We start from the raw sequence: 20,298 nt of genomic DNA, 5'->3' as shown, positions 1-20,298 counted from the left end.
GAAGATTCGAGACACACATTTTTGGAGATATGTCACAGGTATTGTGCTTCCAGAACTATGGGCCATATGTATCAAGCCTTTTGCGATTCGTTAAGGCCGAAATTCGCAGAATTTCGGCCTTAGCGAATCGCAAACGGCCTTTTTACCGATTTTGAAATGTATAAAAAATTAGTAAAATAAGGAATCGCAAAAAATTGCGATTCCTTGTTTTGCTTAAGCATTTAAGGAATCGCAATTTTGCGATTCCTTAAATGCTATGTATGAAGCATTTCAAAATTGCGAATTCAGGTTTAGAAATCGCAAATTACCACCAACTTTTAGTTGGTGGTATTTTGCGATTTCTTGTAAATATGCACAATTGTGCATTTGTGAGGGTGGCATATGACCCACATACATGCCGATTGGGCATGTATGTGCGCCATATGCACACACACATGTCATTTTCAGGGGTGCAGCAGGGTGTCCTTGAGACACCCCTGCACCCTTGAAATAATTCTCAAATTGCGATTAGCAAATTGCGAATTCGCAAATTGAGAATGTTATGATGTTTAGCTATCAAGGGTGTAAGGCGAGAAAAAATTTGAGTTGGTTTTTGGAAAAGGGAAAACTTGAAGTTGTGAAATTTTATGCATATTTAGGAAAAATCTTCTCAAATAGGTGTTCTGCTGGCAGACATATGGACCATTGTAAAGGAAAAGCAATTTCACAAGCGTCTGCAATTAATCGCCTGTATATGCAATGCGGGAAAAGACATTTTTCCCACATCATTTCGGTGTATAAAATAAAAATACCGCCGACGTTGAATTATGCTAGTGAAACAGTAGATGAGTGTGAATGGGCCAAATTTGAGAAAGTGGAAGGAAAGATCTGGCGCCAAATATGTAATTTGAACTATGCTGCGCCAATTGTGGCACTTAGGCTCGAATTTGGTCTTCTGTCAACATATGTGTTATCAATGGCTGCCTCTCTAAGATGGTGCAACGCTTTGATTAATGGCCCCGATAACTTATTGAGGGCAGCATTGCACAGGGAAATATTCATAGATATGAAGGGGAAAAGCGCAATTTTTAGAAATTATATAAAGGCTTTAAGTATGTTCGGTCTAGATAAGGAAGGAGCAGCAGCTTTATGTAAAACCTCGTTAAAGCAGATAATTAAGAAGTCAATTTATGTGGTCTCTCGCGAAAGAGATATGATACTATGTGAATTGAATGGGAGGATGGATTGCATTGCAGGGAGCTCTATTATCAAAACCCCCCAGCCATATGTTCTCTGGAACCTGGAACACGGTGTTCGTAGGGTTATTTTGTTGCTAAGATTGAATTTATTACCCCTAAGAATTTAACAGGTGCCTGGGAGGGTATTCCCAAAAATGAAAGATATTATCATCTGTGTAATTGCGGAATACAAGATCTGAATCATGTTTTGATTGTGTGTCCCGCACTCCACTCAATACGACGAAGATATTTCAGGATTGCCTTTTTAAAGTATAACATCTCAACAGCTGAACAGGCCCGTAATTGTCTTCTGTCCCCTCCGTTTGAACTGATGTGTTTTAAAAATGTTCGGTTCTTTAAAGAATTTTTAAATGTTTATTAGGATTGAAATATTTTTAAGTGATTTGAAAGTTAGAAATAGCTAAATGGTAACTCATCTATACTGCTGCTATATCTGTTAATTGAAATTGCACTGAGCACTTGCACTTTTTGTATGATATGTAAATAGCTGTTTTTAATACTCTGGGGTTAAAATGTTAGTATAGCTGCTAGGGGAGAGTTGGTAATAATCTCCTCCAAATTTTGCACAGAGCATTTGCACTTTTCTATGCCAATATAGTGCTTTTCCCCTTTTCCTAAATTCGGATTACACCTGGCATTGTTTCTTCTGTGTACCTTTTTAAAATCAGGTACTCTTGACGGCCTATAGTGTGTTTTAATGGAAAGTTGTTCATTTAAGTGACTCGAGTACTTATAATTTCTCAATGTTAAATCAAATATACTGTTGCTAGGGGAGGGAGGGAGGCATTTGCCCGAAATGATTGTACAATGTACTTGCACTTTTTGTAGGGGAGCTTTTGGTAGGCACCCCTCCGGAAATTGCCTAGAGCACCTGCACTTTGTATGATGGGGCAGGGCTTTTTCCTTTTCCCTTTCCCTTAGACCCAATTATGATTGTGATTAACTCTTCTGTGTACTTTTTTTAAAATAGGTTCTCCTGACAGTCCATATTTTGTATTAACTGAAAAAAGATATTTTGCATTGATATGACGTAGCCCACTGTATAGTAAAGTCTACTGTAGGAAAATGTCCTCTTTTTAATCGTTGGTTTTTTAGTATAAAATTGCACTTGTATTCTTACTTCGCATTTCTGTACGTAATGAATGATGTTTTATTTATGTACTTTATGTGGAATTCTTCGGAATTCTAAATCATAATAAATACTAATTGAATGTGAAATTGAATGCAAATTGAGAATTATTTCACAGTCATCTCTATAGGCCTCCTGGCCCATAGAAATTAATGGGAAATTATTCCTTATATAAGGAATAGTTGGAAATCGCAAAAAAATTGCGATTTTCTACATACATACCATTTTGCGATTTCTAAATAGCGATTCCTTAAAAATCGCTATTTAGAAATCGCAAATGGTGATGATGATACATATGGCCCTATAGCTTTATTGTGGGGAAGAATGTGTGTGAACATGGCAGGATATTTGAGGAGGTCATGATACATTTAGAAAAGCATGGCTTAACGATTAAAAGACAAAAAAAGGAAAACAACATTTACAACGTAGCATGAACCATGCATGCTGTTAAATTGCAAGTATTACAACAAATGTGTCTTTACTATGCATTCCTTTACCACGCATTTTGTTACAATGACATGCCTTAGGAAAAGCTGCGCTGGACTTAGAAGTACAACGCTTTCCCTACTATCTCCCAGGCTGGAGTTGGAATAGTAAATTATACCTCTCTAAAGTCCAATGCTTTACATAAGGCATGTTGTTGTAATGATGTGCATGGCAAAAGAATGTGAGGTAAAGATACATTTGTTGTAATGCCCGTGATGTAATGGCATGTGTGATAAAGGCATGCATAGTTCCGACATACAACTTGGAAAAATGCCAAATAGGAAGAGAGAGTACACTATCTGGGGCATGAAATAATAGCTGATGGTATAAGGCCTAAGAAAAGTGATTGCTGTGAGGATGTGTAGAGATGTTAGCACTTGTGGTTGCTTAGGTGACTTGATTGGGGATTCAAGATAAAATCAATCAGAATGTAGGGTAGAGCAGTTGCAGGAAGGAGAGAAGGAAAACTGAAGTAACATATGCTTCTGATTCAATGCAATAAAAACCTCTACCAGGTACTCTGGATTAAGGAATAGTTTACACTTACCCTTAGGAACCACATCACACATGGAAAGAGGAAGTTGATGTCAATGTCACCTTACAGAAGGAAGAATGTTGGGTGGACCTCTCTTCCACCTTTAGGGAGAGTGTTGTACATAATAGTATATTGTGCATAGTTAATACCATTTGTTAGCTCACACATACTTACACAATATACACATCAACATGACAGGCTTAATGTTTCCCTTCAGCCAATCAACACAATTCATATTGTAATATAGTGTGTATAGAATGTTGGTATGGTATTTAGATGATGTCATAGAATGTCATCATCAGATAAGCTAGTTTATGAAGAGGAGTTGTTTCTATTGCCGTCACCTGTGAATGTGCCTCATATATTTACTCGTTTGGGAATAATCCTTTATCTACACTTCTGGAGTGTGGTTCTTGAAGTTACAATCTGGAGAGGAGTTAAATTGAGGCCCACAGCATTAAGAGGGACGAAACCACTACAGTGAGTGAAGCGTTTATGGGCTCTTCGGTATTAAAGGAATCTGAAGGACAATCAGTGCATAAGGAAGTGAAACTAAAACAACGATGGGGGTGTAGCAGCCGGGGATTAATATATATTTTTTAAACGTAGAGACTTTAATCGAATTAGCGCTTTTACTGTTGGGCTGTAACTGTCGTATCGAAGTAGCAGTTGAGGAGCATGTGCCCGAATGTTGCAGCAGAGCAGCTTCAGGTGTTCAGTGTGTCACATGTCACGGAGGCGTAACGGGGCATGCCACCATCTTACTTTGGGCTGCCTACCCTTGTTTTGAAGCAAACAGTACACTTTTAGCCCAATTGTGACTGTTTCCTATTATGGAGGTGCTTGGCTTCATTTGCAGTGGAGCATGTGTTCTGTCAGACTTGTGCTTAAACTCCATTAAAATCGGTGAGACTATTTTTACAGTTCCTGTTCTGTGGTGGCAGTTTTATTTACAGCAACAGTTAGTTTATATGCCTTGTCTATTTAAAACAAGCTTTGGCTGGCATGAAGTACTTTTCAAACAATTACTAGTTCATATATACATGCTAAAGGAAACAATCTTAATTTATATTGTGGTAGCAAGCTAAGATAGGAGAGTTTTGTGCCAGAATTTTATGTCTTTCACAGAGGAAAAATATTACATAAAAGAAGTTAAGACCACCATGCCACATAGCAACGCCATTAGTGAACCGTCTGTGTTCCTAATGAACCAGGAAAACCACCTATGAGATGATGGAACTAGCACAGATTTTTTGAGAACTACTTGGTGGCAACTGATGGAAAAGCATATAATTCAGAAAGGAAAAATGCTATAATGTTTGGATTACTTGGTAATGAAGGGCAAGAATTTTGCGACAATTTACCAGAGTATAAAAATGTACCAGGTGAATTCATAACACTGGATAACTATCAAGAATCTGTTAAATGCATGGAAAAAAAATTCACAGTCGAACCAAAGGTGATAGTTGAGAGACATAGGTTTTGCATGCAAAAATAATTAGAGCAAGAAAATATAGAAGAGTACATTGCCGCTTTGAAAATACTGGCGGCCAGTCGCGAATTTAATGAAATGGTTGACATTTACACCAGGGATCATTTAGTTTTCTACTGTTACTCTAAGAAAATTCAAGAATGACTATTGGCTTGCAGAAATCTTACACTACAAGAAGTCCTTGGGATTGCCAAAGGCATTGTGTGCCAGCGGCTCCCAGAGCTGGTTTGTACTGGACGATGTATGGAGGCGCCAACTGTGCCCCTCATGCAGACTTAGTGGCGCAGGCAAGCGCACCCACCTGGTCCCAATACACTAAATCCTGTCTGGGAAGTGATCACACCACCCTGTGACAGGATGCCTATTGTTCTGCCTTTCCTTGCTTGAGCTTGGCTCAGCAGCAGGAGGGCAGAATCGCGTCTCTGGTTGGCAGCAACCATTTTCTGCTATCCAGGTCTAGAAGACTGGCACCGTGGACGCTGAGAGCCTGGCGGAGGGCTCTTTCAGTGCTTGGAATCATACCCCCACACCATTTACAGTGTGGGGGTATGATGCAAACATATTTGATACCAAACATAATAGGATTAGTTTCAGCCAATTTTGAGATGGTCATCGTGGTATTACGCGGTGCCCCTCTATATAATATTTAGCTGTTTCACTTACAACCAGGGAGAATGGACTCCGTAGGCTGTTGGGGTGTCCTCCTCATGCATGGGCACCCTCTCACTTAGAATCAAGCACCCTGCCTTCAGGATTGCAAAGGCCTGCTATGGGGCGACTTATAGATTTTAAGTGCAGTGACACTAGATATATGAAACCTATATCTGTAGTAAGTGGTGCTAGCACCAGCTTACAGAGGCTGCAATGGCAGGCCTGTAATTCCATTTTGAATGGTGTCCCATGGGTGGCGTAAAGCATGCTTCAGCCCATGGGGGACCTCTGGGGTACCTATGCCCTGGGTGCCTTAGTACCATATACTAGGGACTGATAAGGGGACCCGAGTATCCATCTTGGATGCACCTAAATACTAACCACAACAATTTAAGGGATAATGCAGATAGACTGGGGTCGTTATTAGCAGGATCCCAGTCAGACTAGTCAAAAGCAGTCAAAAAGTGGGGGTAACCATGCAGAAGGATCCTACCTTCCTACAGATTGGAATGTAACTAAAGTGAGAGTAAATGCTTCAGAAGAGTTTGATGAAGAAATGTGCTCTAACATAGTGCTCACAGTTAAAGATACTTCTGAAAACGTTAGAGCGCCGCTAGGAGTTGTGAGCATAGGAAATGATAAGTGTTATGGCAGACTCGGGGTCACCTATAAGTATTACTGCAGATCAAACTTATGATAGGTTTTGGAAACAGGTACAATTACATAAGACGGATATAAATCCAAAAGCATTTGGAGAAATTGGCATTATGATGCTAAGGTGTGTTGAGGATACGTTAAACTTCAAAGGAAGAAACATTTTAACAAAAATACATGTAGCAGAAAGAGGCAGGAACAAAGTATGGTGGAAAGATCTAGGCATACTTGGTGTAATTCTCAAATCTGGATCACTGGAACCTATTGTCCTTGGTAAAATACCTATGTCTTATGTAACTGAGGCAGTAGATCTAACTGTTGAATGTGTACTGAGTAAAAACAAGGACGTTTTTTCAGATTACATTGGGTGCCTAAAAGGGTTTGAGCATGCAATTAAAATAAAGGATATGGCAATGCCTGTCAAACACAACGTTAGACCTGTACCACTATCAGTAAGAGCTGTGCTGAAAATGTTATTGGATAAGCTGTGCAATGAAGGGGATTTTGAACCTACTGACTCATCATTATGGGTTTCTGCTAATGTAGTCCACCTGTAGTCAGGTTATGTGCTGACTTGACATCTCTCAATAAGAACATAACTGTGGACTGCCATGCACTACCCAAAATTCAGGACATGTTTGCCGCAACTTGTGGTTCTAAATAATTTTTGTTGATAGATCTCAAGTCAGCCTATCACCAGGTGAAATTGTCAGAACAGTCAAATGATTACACAACATTTGTGACACCTTTTGGTGCTTACTGATATGTTAGATTACCTTTGGTTTAGCCTCAGCGAGGGCATACATGCAGAAACAATACATGAACATAATGTCGCATTAGGTATTGTTCTATCAATATTAAGTAACAGAGCAATGACTGTTTCAAAATCCATATGTAAATTTTTACAAGCTAAAATTGAGTTCTTAGGGCCTATGTCGGCTGCTGGAGGAATACAACCAAGAGAAGCTGTAATAAAAGCAATTAAAAAAGCATCAAGACCTAATGAGAAAGAAGTACTGAAATCCTTTATGAGGTATAGGGAGTATTATTCGAGATTCATTGTAGGATATGCAGATAAGGTTGAACCTTTAAGTAAACTGTTGAGAAAAGGTACCGAATTTGAGTGGCATGAGGAACAAGAAAGTGCTTTTATAGGAACTAAGGTTGCCATTGTAACACCACCAGGTTTGCATCCATATGACTCTAATGGTCAAAATATAGGTACTGCGGGTGCTACTGCAGTTGGCTTTGGAGCCATTTTAATGCAAACAGTTCACAGTCAGGAGCACATAGTGCCAATCATTTCTAGAAGACTGAAGATTGCTGAGTGGTTTTACAGCACCATAGAGACAGAAACATTGGCATATGTCTGGGCAGTAATAAAACTGAAGACATATCTGTGGGGAAAAGAGCTTGAGCTAGTAACATATAAAAAACCACTCATCTACCTGATGGATGGGTGCGGGTGGGGTAGTGGCAGAGCTTCATCTAGATTGGTTAGATTAATATCGAAACTGCAGGAATTTAATTTCAAGATAAGGCGTATTCCTGGAGGGTCAAACAGTTGTGCTGATTATTTATCTAGATTACCATTGGAGAATCAAATTGACGTGTGTTTGAAAGACATGGAATGATGTATTGTGCCAGCAATTGATGCAGTAAAGCATAGTAATGGGGCCATTTCAGAGAAAGAAAAGTTGAACGCTTTGAAAGGGGACAGTATTTTACAAAAAGTAATGGAATTTATGATTGATTGGTAGGTTGCCACCATTGTGAAATTCGGGCAATAATCTAAAATCATTCTACCAAGTGGCAGAAGAGTTAACCAATGAAAATTGTAAGTTACTAAGACATTAGTTAATTATAACACCATGTTAACTTAGGAAAATATTGATGGACCATAAGGGGCACCACTGCAACCAAAACATTGTTGTGAAGTTATGTCTGGTGGCCATGTAGAGATTCTGATATAAAGACTTTTGTGGATAACTGTGTCCAGTGTCTTAGAGCAGACAAACATTGGAGAACTACCAAAAATGAAATGCATTTTGTAGACATTCCCAAGGGACCTTGGACTAAAGTTGCCATTGATTTTTCAGGTCCATTTGGCATTTTGGAGTCTGATGGTAGGTAGCTTGTAGCTCTGTCATATTCTTACACCAAATGGATTCATTATGAATTCCCTTCCAATATTACTACAAAATTAGTAATAGAGTGCTTGCGAACGATTTTTGCAAATGAAGGTTTAACTTTAGCATATTAGCTTCTGATAATGGGACACAACCTACCACTAGCAAGATGACTAATTTCTTAAAACATCTTGGCAACAAGAGAAAACACAATAATACAGTCCATCTTCCAATGGTCAAGTTGAGCGTGCTAATAGATTTTTAAAAGAAGGTGTACAGTTGGCTGTAGCATCTCATTTGCCCGTGAGCGAATTCATATGAGACAATGTAATGAAGTAACTCATACGAGAGAATGTAATGAAGTAACTGGATTTTCACCTTTCTATTTGATGAAAGGATGGAAAGGTAATACTATACTCCCGCCAAAATCTGGAAAGCTATACAAGTCAAAAAGTGTAGTAAGATTGATGATAATGAACTCAGTGGTCAACAAAATTTTTTAGAAAATGACCACATTTTTCATGATGTTGTTATTAGAATGAGAAGCAAAATAGGCAAGATAGAATATTGGGTTTTTATATAAAAAACTGTGAAAGCTTAAAAAGGAGAATCTGTGTTTACTTCGCCATTTCAAGTTGAGAAAGTTTCAAACAGTGCAGTCTTATTAACAGATAAAGGATGGTGAAGTAAAAGAGATATTGTGATGTTGAAACCAGGACGGGAAAGAATACTAATGGATAAAGAAACCAATGTGTTTGGTGTTGATGGCTATTTGTATTTAGATTCTACAGAACAATTTTATAATGTTATGGATTATCACACTTGGGATGGGTTGGATGGCGACAGCACAAATAATAAGGCAAGTGGTATGATTGTAGATGCTAATAAGAGTTGTAACAATGAAATGTGTGAAGAACATTCTTCAAGCAGGGATGTAGATTCACCTGCTGAACTGAATGTTCCATCACATAATGACAGTGGCATTGTTTTAACTTCTGGCAAGATATCAAAAGCACCAAAGACAGTTGATGATTAAATTAATTTAAGTCAAATGTTTTATTGAAAGAAGGGAGATGTTGTACATGATACTATAGAGTGCATAGTTAATACCATGTGTTAGCTAACACACACTTACACAATATACACATCTACTTGACAGGCTAGATGTTTACCGTAAGCCAAATTAACACCATCCATATTGTGATGTAGTGTGTGTAGAATGTTGCAAGGGTATTTATTAGATGTCATAGAATTTCATCATCAGATAAGCCTGTTTATGAAGAGGAGTTGTTTGCTTTGCCGACTTCTGCGTGTGGCCCTCATATATTTACTAGATTGTAAATAAACCCTTATTAACACTTCTAGAGTGCAGTTCCTGATGAAACAGAGAGAAAAGGTATACCACAGTGTCATCCCTAAGGACAGTGGTAGTTAAAACATCACTATCGCGGGTTGGCTCCATGCTCTCCCCATGTGTGACTCCCATGGACTAGTGACAGACCTCGGTGTCACCCCTCAGTCAGAGTGGTGGTAAACTTCTGGGTCACGCCTAAGAGAGAGCCGTTCTAGCCCTTATTGTTAACACTGAGTTAGCACCATGGCAAACGTCAAGATCAGTCTCAGGACAGTGACTAAGTATGCCTCAATAGTCATCCCTGATGGGAATTGGTGGGGCTCTGCCAAAGGTAGCAGCTTGTAGACGTAGAACAGGGATCTCACCTTTTCTCCTGCAGCTTACATAAGAGACCAAACTGACAACCACAGCCAACAGAGAGAGCACAACTACCATCATGTGCTTTGTTTTATCTGTTTGGGGTGGTGGTGTTGAGTCTTTCAGCTCATCTTTAAGTTCTGCACCTGCAATCAATATAAAAAAAAGTTAATTAAAGTGTTAGACCCTCAAGAACTTCAACTACATTTGCTGTTTTTTTGGTTATTAATAAGCAAATTTCAAGCCTTTAGCTGCGTGGTTTTATTTTTCCCTTGGGCCAAACAATCAACACTGCATGTATGTGAACTTTTTTTATAAAAAGCCCTATCTACAGGGAAACCTCCTGTACTCTGCATGCATTACAACGCATGTCTCTACCCCGCATTTTTTACTCCGCAAAAACATGTACAATGCAGGGCTTTACACTGCAAACCATTACAACGCATTCCCCATTACAACGCCCCGGTGGAGTTAGAATAGTAAATTGCGTTGTAATGGACAATGCCTTGTAATGGATTGCGTTGTAAAGCCTTGCGTTGTAAAAGTTTTTGCGGAGTAAAAACCGTGGCGTAATGGCACACGTTGTAAATGCGTGAAAAGGGTCCTAATCCATCTACTTGCCCTGGCTACTGTCCTTACCCCAGACCATTCACTGCTGGTCAGCTTCTTCATTCATACCTTTCTTGTGCCTTGCATACAATGCATCCTATTCTTTTCTGTCTCTTTTCCACACTTATGATGCCATAAGACGGTATCAATTAGTTCACTGTCATGGGCATTTCCAGAGACAGCACTTCCTTGCTGAGCCAATTTCAGGCCGCAAAATAACAACTGTTTTCTGTATAAAATAAATCTATGAGAGTGAATTTAACGTGCAATGATTCAGGGTACTTTTGAAATGTAAAGAGCTCCCTCATGCATGGCAATGCAAGCACTCCATAGGAAATGGATCGATACAATAAACAGCAAGTAGCTTGTGGTGAGAGAGTTATACTCCTCTAGGTGGACTAGCAGCCTATACTCGTTACGCTTAAAGATTTGGTAACAATAGGCAATTGAGACAACTTTGCTTTCACACCAGACCTAAAAAATGCAATACTGAGAGGTTGTACCAAAAACTATACTATTAGCTGCTTTAACTACATCTGATCGCAGTGATAGAAAGGCAAACATGGACAACAATAAGTGGGACATAGAACATTCAATCTCTCCATTTCCCCTCTCAAAGTCAGGGAGCTGATTGTCTACAAATTATGAAAGTCATTATAAATGTGTTTTTTTCTTAGCTAAATGAAATGTATTAAACATAAAGTATAATTTGAGCACTGGCCATTTCCTCTTTGCTGGTATTAGGAAGTGGTAATGTGTTGTAATATGTCTCTTTATGTAACCTTATAACATTAATAGTTCCCTGGCTGCAATGAGTCTCCTGGTGAGCTGAGGTTCTGCTCACTGTCTAGAAAGATCTTCTCTGTGTGCAGTCTTCAAAGATTAAACATTTGAAACTACTGTCCTCTGTGTGTGTTTACTACTACAATTTGGCAACAAGCACCGACCCACAGCCATCAGACAATGCTCACAGAGAAGAAGGAACTTCACATGCAGAGATATTTAGCACAAATGTGTTCACCCTAAGCCTATGCAGCTCTATGCATTTTCAGGTGGGAGCACACTTTTTTCATACCTGCAAAGACTATCATCCACTTCAATGTGTAGTTTGCTTGATATTTCTACAAATAACTGTACCACTCCAATGGCCACCAAATCAAATCAAAAGTATCTTTATTCGGTTTCCATACTTTTTCGAAACACCATAAAAGTTCATAAAAAAATGTTTAGCAAAGAATTAATATTAATACAATCCGAGTTACAACAAATATTTTCCAGCATTTCATTTCCAATTTTACAAATTAATTCATCATTTATATAGCAAATACAGTTTTTTAAAGGAAAAATATTTACAAATACACGCCGATAGATATTAAAGGTTCGGTCTGTGGTTTAAACAATATTTCAGAAAACATGCCACAGATTTGGCTTGTACCTCGTTGTCCAAATATTGCAATGCTAAAAACGCAGGGCGGCAGGTACGCAGGCCCATGGATTTTAATAATGGAATAATCCATCGTCTGCGTGGAATTCATAACATTTGCAAAATAGGATGGCATGAATTGAGGATTGTGGCGAGTTATTATCGCAAGGGCATAATGAAAGTTCCCTCGACCAATCGTTCTTGCATGGGAAGGTAATTAACCGGAAGAACATGGTAAATCTGAACCTGCAAGGGGTTTTATCTCCGCTTTTTTGGCTTTAAAAGCCAAGAAAGCGGAGATAAAATTATCTCCCTATTACCTAGCTGTCGCTAACACCAGTTAGCGACAGCTAGTAGGAGATAGCGACCATCTTGGGCCCCACTTTGCATGTCAGTGATATTTATCACTAATGACATGCAAAGTGGGCGTGCCAAGATGTTAGCGACTGGAAACAGTCGCTAACATCGCTATCTCCTATTACCAACTTTTGGAGATATTCGCGCTAAGCGCAAATATCTCCAAAAGCTAACACCTGCCCTGAGCAGTTCTTAGCCATGTTATCCAATGGGAGGTGGATAACATGGCTAAGAGCATTTGCTCGGTAATGCATGAATATCGCTGACTTTTCAGTGATATTCATGCATTTCGGCTGATTTTTATCGCTTAGGAGATAAACCTTGATAATATCAAGGCTCCTAAGCGATAAAAATCGTCGCTACATGGCGATAAAATTATTGCCGCTAAGCCAACCTAGCGATAATTATCGCTAGTTGTTGGTAATATGCCCCCTGGTTAGTAAAAAAAATTCGTATTGACTTAAATTATACATCAAGTATGGTTGAATGGAAAAAGTGGTTTGGATAGCTACTGAATTCTGTACTGCGCTTTTCCCTGATTCACTAGCTAATCTCAGTTGTCGTTGGCCACCAACGAAAGCCAATAAGCGCTGCCTCACATGACAGCGCACCGCCTAAAAGAGTTCTCTGCTGTTTACAAGCATAACATTGCTGGCACACACTGGTTAAGGCCGAACCTTGTCATACGATTAAAGCGTGATAAGTTTATGAACTGGCTTATCGTATGTTCTGTGCATGCACTCGGCAGCACTCCATGAAAGACTGTGCTTATCAGTCCGATGTTCCTCTCAAAACCAAAGTGCGGTGGATGCCAACTTCCCTACTATAACCACACACTGTGGTTATCCATTCAAACAAAAGTATGAAAAGATCTAATCTGGTCTTATTGCAGCCTGTGTAACATTTTTTGACAAATTTTAGAAGCATAGCTTATCCTTCATGACAATTATTCAATCTCCAAGTCTTTACCCAATCCCAGTTCAGCCTCAATTGGATGGGTGCAGTAGTTAGAAAATTATTTAATGGCTTTAAATTGTCTGGAATTCAGTCAAAACAGAAAGAAAGCCATGTCAATAAACACCCTAGGCAAAGATGGATGGATGTGTGTGATGGACTGATGTGTGTGAATTAATGTAAAACTAAAATTGAGAAACCACCGTGGAGGGAACTAAATCATGGGAAGACAATTTTAAGGAAATATTTAAAAAAAACTACAATTATAGGAAACATTTGAATGGAAATATAATTTTAAGGTAAAGTCCAAAATTACATGAAATTTAGGTGGAGTTTATAACTACTTTGTGGTTTTTGGGTCAGGGATGGATAATGTTTAGGGTGTTGATGGGTTTTGGGGATCAGAAATAACGAGTTCAGGCATATAAAGGGGTATTTTTAAGATTCAGAGATGGATGAAATGCAAGGGTGTTAAGGGTTTTTAGGATTCACGGATGAGTGATGTTTAGGTGATAAGGTGTTTCTAGGTTTCAGGGATGGGTGGAGTGTAAGGGAACTGAGGGTTTTAGGGTTCATGGGTGGGTTGAGTTTAGGGCTGGTGATGGTTTGTTATGGTTCAAATATGGGTAGTGGCTGGTGTGGGGAAGAGTTTTTAGGGTTCAAGATGGGGTGGAGTCTAGGGTGATTAGGGGTTTTAAGGTTCAAGGGATGAGTGTAGTGTAGATGTAGAAAGGGAATTTTAGGGTTCAGAGGATGAGTAGTCTAGGGTGATTGGAAGTTCTTGGTCATGAATAACTGGTGTGTTAGGGCGGTGAGGGTTTTTTAGGGTTCAGGGATGGGTGGAGTTTGGGTGAGCTGAGGTATTTAAGGGGGATTGGATGAATGGAGTTTATGCATAGAAAGGGGGTTTTAGGGTTCAATCATTGGTGGGGTTAGGGGGAGTGAGTGATTTTGTGGTTCCAGAATGGTGGATTTTTGGGGTAGAAAGGACTTTTAGGCTTCAGGGATGAGTGTAGTTTAAGTGTGGTGAGGAGTTTTAGGGGTCATAGGTCGATGGTATTTAAGGGTTTGGGGGGTCAGCGAGGGAAGGTGTTTATAGGTGGTGATAGGCCAGTGAATTAAAAGCATTCAAAGTAATTGTTTGACAATGTAAAAGAAATAAATATGAACTAATGTCCCCTGGACTAAAGTACTGATATAAATATCTCAGGCAAAACTGTTTCTGAAAGTAAGATCTGCAACCATTGCATTTACACTTAAAAACATGAGCATTCAAAAGCCAATTTCGAAAAAAAAAAGACATTTCATAAATAGTTTTTTATGAAATGTAAATGCCATTCATTCTGGAAATTTCTATTAAACAGTTTGGATTAAATGGTTTCTCAGTAATAGTATTCTGTGAAATTGTTTTTATACGAAATCACATACGACCATTATGGAAACCAGGTTCTAAATATTTGCCTATATCAGTAGACCAACAAGGTCAACCCACTAAGGATTCATACAAGGTAGCCAAACAGACTGAAAATTATATTTGCCACAGCAGTGAGGATTGCTATAACCCATCACAAGTTTTATATGCAGGCTCAATATGAATCAGTCGAGGAGTTTGTTGTTCACATCAGAGAATTGGTGAGCAATTGTAAGTTTGACAAAAAGACAGATGAAGTGATAAAAGACCAGCTCATCATCTAGTTCCACAGCAAAAATATGCAGAATATAATTCCAAAGCTAAAAGATGCAGGAGAGAGAGACTATGGGCAACAATTACCCAACACTAAGGGAACAATGGAAAGCGCAAAGATAGCCGAGGATGTGAGTGCGTGTATGAGAGAATTAGAGGCTACTGAACACAAAACCAGCCAATGGTAAATAAAGGTAAGTAGTGGGAGGGCTCTAAGCTCCTTTTAAGATTATTTTTTTTAATACAAGAGATTTTTGCAAGCCTAGCGTAATTGCTGTGCAGGCGAAACCTAAAAAAGAGGACTCTTTTGGCTGGAGTAATAAAGTAGACCTTGTGGGGGAGCAACATATAACTGATGTAGCACACCTGTCATAGTGTTCTTAATGTAGGTACTATGCACAGAAAAAAATACGGCTACATCAGAATGGTGAAAGGAACAACAGGACGGTACATACCACTTTTAAGCTGTAGAGAACTCTGCCTCGTTCACCCTTAACCTTACCTGCTACAACAGATCCCCCCTTTACCCCTTCGATGCTATTGACGGAACCGTTCCGTCATGAGCCCGTTGGCTCATTAGAACGTTCAGCACAGCACAGGAATCTGCGCCGCGCTGAAGGTGTTAATACAGTGTTGTTAGAGAACAGTACAGAAAGGACATGCTGGAGTGTCTGCCCTATAAAGGAACCACCACCTAGAGCAACCATAGCACAAGAGTGCCTAAAATGTACTCTAATGTTAATGCAATTCAAAGTCACCACTGTAAATACAATTTAATGCAACTGTTACACTAAAAGAAAGGAAATTGGAGCTACACTCCATCCTTCACCTATTTTCAAAGTCACCAGGACACTCAACCTCTTTTGAGACATGAATCCTACTGCCTTGAATTATACAGGAACAATCATGACAAAACATTCAGAGCAAGAACAAATAAACTCGGGCCACATTGCTCCGCGAGTGTGCTCTGCAAAATTTGGAAGGGACAGGGTACCAGACAATAGCACAGAAAGGTGATTGGGATGAAAGACTGCATGAACCTTTGAACCGCCCCAGACTTGGCTATGATTGCCACACAGAGGATCATTCATTGCAATTAAGACACAGAATTACAATCATTAAATGTTCAAGTGGGATTTTATTAAAGGGAGAAGTAGTCGCTTTTTTGTTGTCATACTACTTTCTAAAAATGTTTTAAACTTTTGCTATTATGAGCACAGATGCTCTGCATTTCAAAACAAAAACACACTGTGGGGTTATATTAGGCTGTCATGCTTACCTGCCTCTGAGGAAAGAGGCCTGTGGAGGCATGCTTAGCATGACAACACATCATTGATCCATAATATGCAAAAGTCTCCAAGTTTTAGAGAGCAAATTATGCTTCTTCAGGTGTCTATTATAGAATAAAAAGCAGGCCGTAAAGTCAGAGAAAGGCAGTGCCGGACTCACCTGACTTCTGCCAAGAAGTGCCTCCCCACAATAATGTCTGCCACAGACTGTGAGGCAGCTAGATCTGACTATGTCTTCTTCGGCTGTGGGTGAACTGGGGTATGCGGAAGGAGGTCTGCTGCTGGTGATGATTGGCAGGGGTGAAGAGGCTGAGCAATTTCCTGAGGCCTGACCTTCTGTTGTTCTCTTACACAGCTGGGTGTCTACTAGTGTAGTCACAGCTGGCCAGGACTGCTTGCATTGTGTCCATTCAGGTCTCAGAGTTAAAGTAGCGAACATAGCTGGCCGATCCTCGGGGGCTGTTTTTGGGTGCACTTGCCTCAGCCTGGACAGAGCTTAGGCAACTGAATCCACTTAAGGCTCGCTGGGCCCAGCGGTTCTTCTTTGTTTATTTTTACAAAGCACAAACTGAATTCTGTCAGAGTGATGCATCCTGCATCCACGTGATGTGCTCAGAGACGCCGGATCTGGCAATTTGTTTTTCCAGCGCTACACCACTGCAACAATGTAGTGCTAGTCACCATAGCTACCTAGGCCAAAAGTGGCAAACTAAATTAGTTGCCTGGGAAACTCAGTGTGCACAGCAATCTGCCATCAGTGCACCTGGGCTGGTTGCATTAGTGTCTCAGAATCGCACATCCACAAAGGGGCTTTAATGCGTGGTGAATGCATTTTAGTGAGGTGATTCGAAAACCAGCACAAAAATGCATTAGGTTAATCTTGATGTGTGGTACTTGGCTGGGCTGGTCTTCATGCGTGCATCTTGGTGGAATTTCTGGGTGCATACATTGAAAGAGTGCATAAAGACAATACTACAGTGGGACAGGCCGCAGGAGGTGACGTGACTGTGACGCAAGCGCAGGCCGGGTGACTTTCGGCAGTGGAATGGTTAGAGCTTGAAGAATAGCAAGGAAATAGTTTTAGCTCTCTTGAAAGCCTCAAATAAACAAGCATGCTTGAAATGCTTGTTGACACAAGGATATTAAATCAAATACGACAGACAAACAAAATGAAAACGTTACTTTAAAGACATCATAGAAAAAACAAAAAAAAACAGGCAGCTTACAAGCACACTTTCCATTCATGCTGACACAAGAACATTAAATAAAAGACATCAGTAAACGCTGTGCAGGCAAACCTACTAAAAGAAGTTCCACTCCTCACCAAAGTGGATGGAAAGGAGTACTTGAGCCATGGGAAACTGATAGGAGAAACACACAAGGAAAGAACAGGAAATAGTAGGCAACTACCAATAGAAAGGGAGGAAAAGTAACAGGCAAGCACAGCAACAAATGAGAAGGGCGGTCTGTAAGCTCCTTTTAAGATTTATTAAATACAATAGATTTAACAAGCACAGTGTAAGCTCTGTGCAGGCGAAACCTAAAAAGGGTGTAAAGTCACTGTGGCTTCCAACTGTGCTCATGATGACTAGCTGAATGATGAGGTGACATTGGTGTTTTTGTATATACAATATCTCTAGGCAACTATGTCTAATTCAAAGTTCATGATACACGTATATAAGGGCCAAGCAGACTAAATATTAAAAAAAGAGCATTCCTAATTGTTATCTCAGCATATCGCTAAAAACAGTGATATACAGATATTTATACTGGTATCAAAATACCCCAAAAATTCAAAACATACTGCAACACGATAACCACACCTTCATTCGGACAGGCAATCACACAACAGTAAACCATTAGTGTACAATAATTTCAAGATTTAATGTACCTTTTTGCCTCAATGAAGACTAATTCATAATTGATTAAACAATATTTATAAACAGGTCATCTCACAGAGTTACATCTAATGTTAGAGCAATAATCACTTTGAAACAGAGATAGTGGCTTAAATTGTTGATGGATCTTCATGAAATCAAATTTATGCACATTTTGGTGACCCAAGCCTTCATCAGGAAAGCGACAGGTTAGATGATACAATACCAGTTATGAAGTGGGGATTCACACTAATGGAACTGAAAGAGATACAATACAGGGAGGGTAACCTGAGCAGACCACTTTGTTAACCAAAAACAAATGCCAAATGACTTGATAAAACCAGGTCACATCTTGCCCAAAACTCCAAGTATCAGATGTGATATGAGAGATTCAATGGATTCCCAATTTGCAAGTTAATCTCCTCAGCGAGGTGGCAGTGGGGTACAGGAAAAATCCAAGTGGGAGTAGAGGATTGAGCAACAATAGTGGAGGAGCTGAGAAAGAATGTGATTCAGGGACATTTTGCAAGCGGTGTGAATTTAACGTTCATAGTCCTAAACATTGTTTTGCCTCAAAGACTATAGCAAGTGTGGAAAGAGTGCCACTTTGCAAGGATGTCCAGAGCAACGTATTAAGGCAATGTTGTGTCTATTGAGGGAGGGGACGAGTACAATCTGAGGGTGTTGATGCTAAGGAATGTTGAAGAAGAGTCCAGAAGGAAGTGTAGACCCAAAGCAGAGTTTGTGATCAATCACAAGTTTGGGGACCTTATTGTGGACTCTAGTTCAATGTTCATTATAGTAGCAGAAGAGTTGTGGGTGAGGACATGGCGAAGGCCTATTTTGGAAAGTAAAGATATGAATCCTACTGTCTATTAAGATAGTAACATCAACGTGTGAGTATGTGTGGGCTGATACAGAGTTTTGAGGGAAAAGGAACAGGGCAAAGTTTATGTGGCTGAGGCTGGACCGCTATTCTTAATTGGGTTCATCAACGTGACCTGCATATCATTATCAATTGCATGGGCAAAGATCAGAAAATTGTGGTGGAAGACACCAGTGTCAGGAATATAATGAATAATATCAAATATGTTTTTTGGAGTGAAAATTAGGAGCTTTAAGAGTTTATGTACATAAACTCATATTGAAAAGAAGGGCTCGAAATGTTAGTAATCATCCAAGGAGGATACTGGTTGCAATGAGGGAAGAGATTAAGTCAATGGTGAAGGATAAGGTAAAGAATGTTATGAAAGGATGTCTCCTGTGGTTATCACCCCAGAAAAATCAGATGGTAAATTAAGGTTCTGTATTGGAATTTGCTGCGTGAATCAAAGCATTAAAGCAACTTCCCTCTGCCCACCATTGGCAAGATGGTTTTCATGTTCAAGGGCAATACATTTGTTTCAAAGATGGACCGGCGGAGTGTCTACCATCAAATTAAGTTGCACCCAGAATCCAAAGTGCTCACAGCTTTAATAATCAAAGGTGTCTATCAATGTTACTGTCTCTCTCCCTTTTGCTCTTCCTTCAACTGCAAGTTTTTTCCAGCACATGATGGCTGATAGATATAAGGGGCACAAGCAAGTCAGTTTCTTCCAATATTACATTCAGATCTTTGATCAGATTGTTGATGAGCACAATTTGATTATGAAACAAGTGATGGACAAGTTGGTAGAGCTGGAATTACACTGCATAAGGAAAAATATCAGTTCCTGAAAGAGGAGGTCAAATATCTAGGGTACACCATTATTGCACAGGGTGTGAAGCCAACAGCTGACTTTGTCAAGGACAAAAAAGATGCCCCTAAACCATGAAATATGGGCGAATTAGGTGGAGTATTATTAAAAATGTATCAAGAATTTCGAAAACAAAATGGAGCCCCTGAGAGTTTTGTTGAGGAAGGGAAGGAAGTGGGAATTGAGAAGGCGAAAACATTTGAAATTGTGAATTCTAACATCCTATCACCTTTTGTTGTTAGAAGGCCAAGTATGACTGTGGAAGTAAGTGGATTGGGCATTCCGGCGGTTTTATCGAGTTTTAAGATGGTTTTGAGGGACTTGTCCATTTTGCATCATAATCT

The 20,298-nt window shown here is 39.6% G+C and overlaps 1 protein-coding gene across 5 annotated transcripts in view; it reads right to left on the bottom strand.

The window, feature by feature from the left end:
* Nucleotides 1-20,298, bottom strand: part of LOC147678018 (uncharacterized) — a 167,450-nt gene that overhangs the window by 33,608 nt on the left and 113,544 nt on the right. For all 5 annotated transcript variants that reach the window (XR_015302476.1, XM_086945900.1, XM_086945898.1 and 2 more), the window contains exon 6: nt 10,034-10,171. Coding sequence is in view for 4 of the 5 variants with exons in the window: in XM_086945900.1 (XP_086802026.1) it covers nt 10,034-10,171 (138 nt within the window). In the remaining variant the exon portion in view is untranslated. The remainder of the gene's footprint in view (nt 1-10,033; nt 10,172-20,298) is intronic.

The sequence above is a fragment of the Lissotriton vulgaris genome, chromosome 12 (genome assembly GCF_964263255.1).
Source record: "Lissotriton vulgaris chromosome 12, aLisVul1.2, whole genome shotgun sequence".
Lineage (NCBI taxonomy): Eukaryota > Metazoa > Chordata > Amphibia > Caudata > Salamandridae > Lissotriton > Lissotriton vulgaris.
The sequence above is the reverse complement of the archived record's forward strand: the minus strand, read 5'-3'. Positions and strand labels throughout refer to the sequence as shown.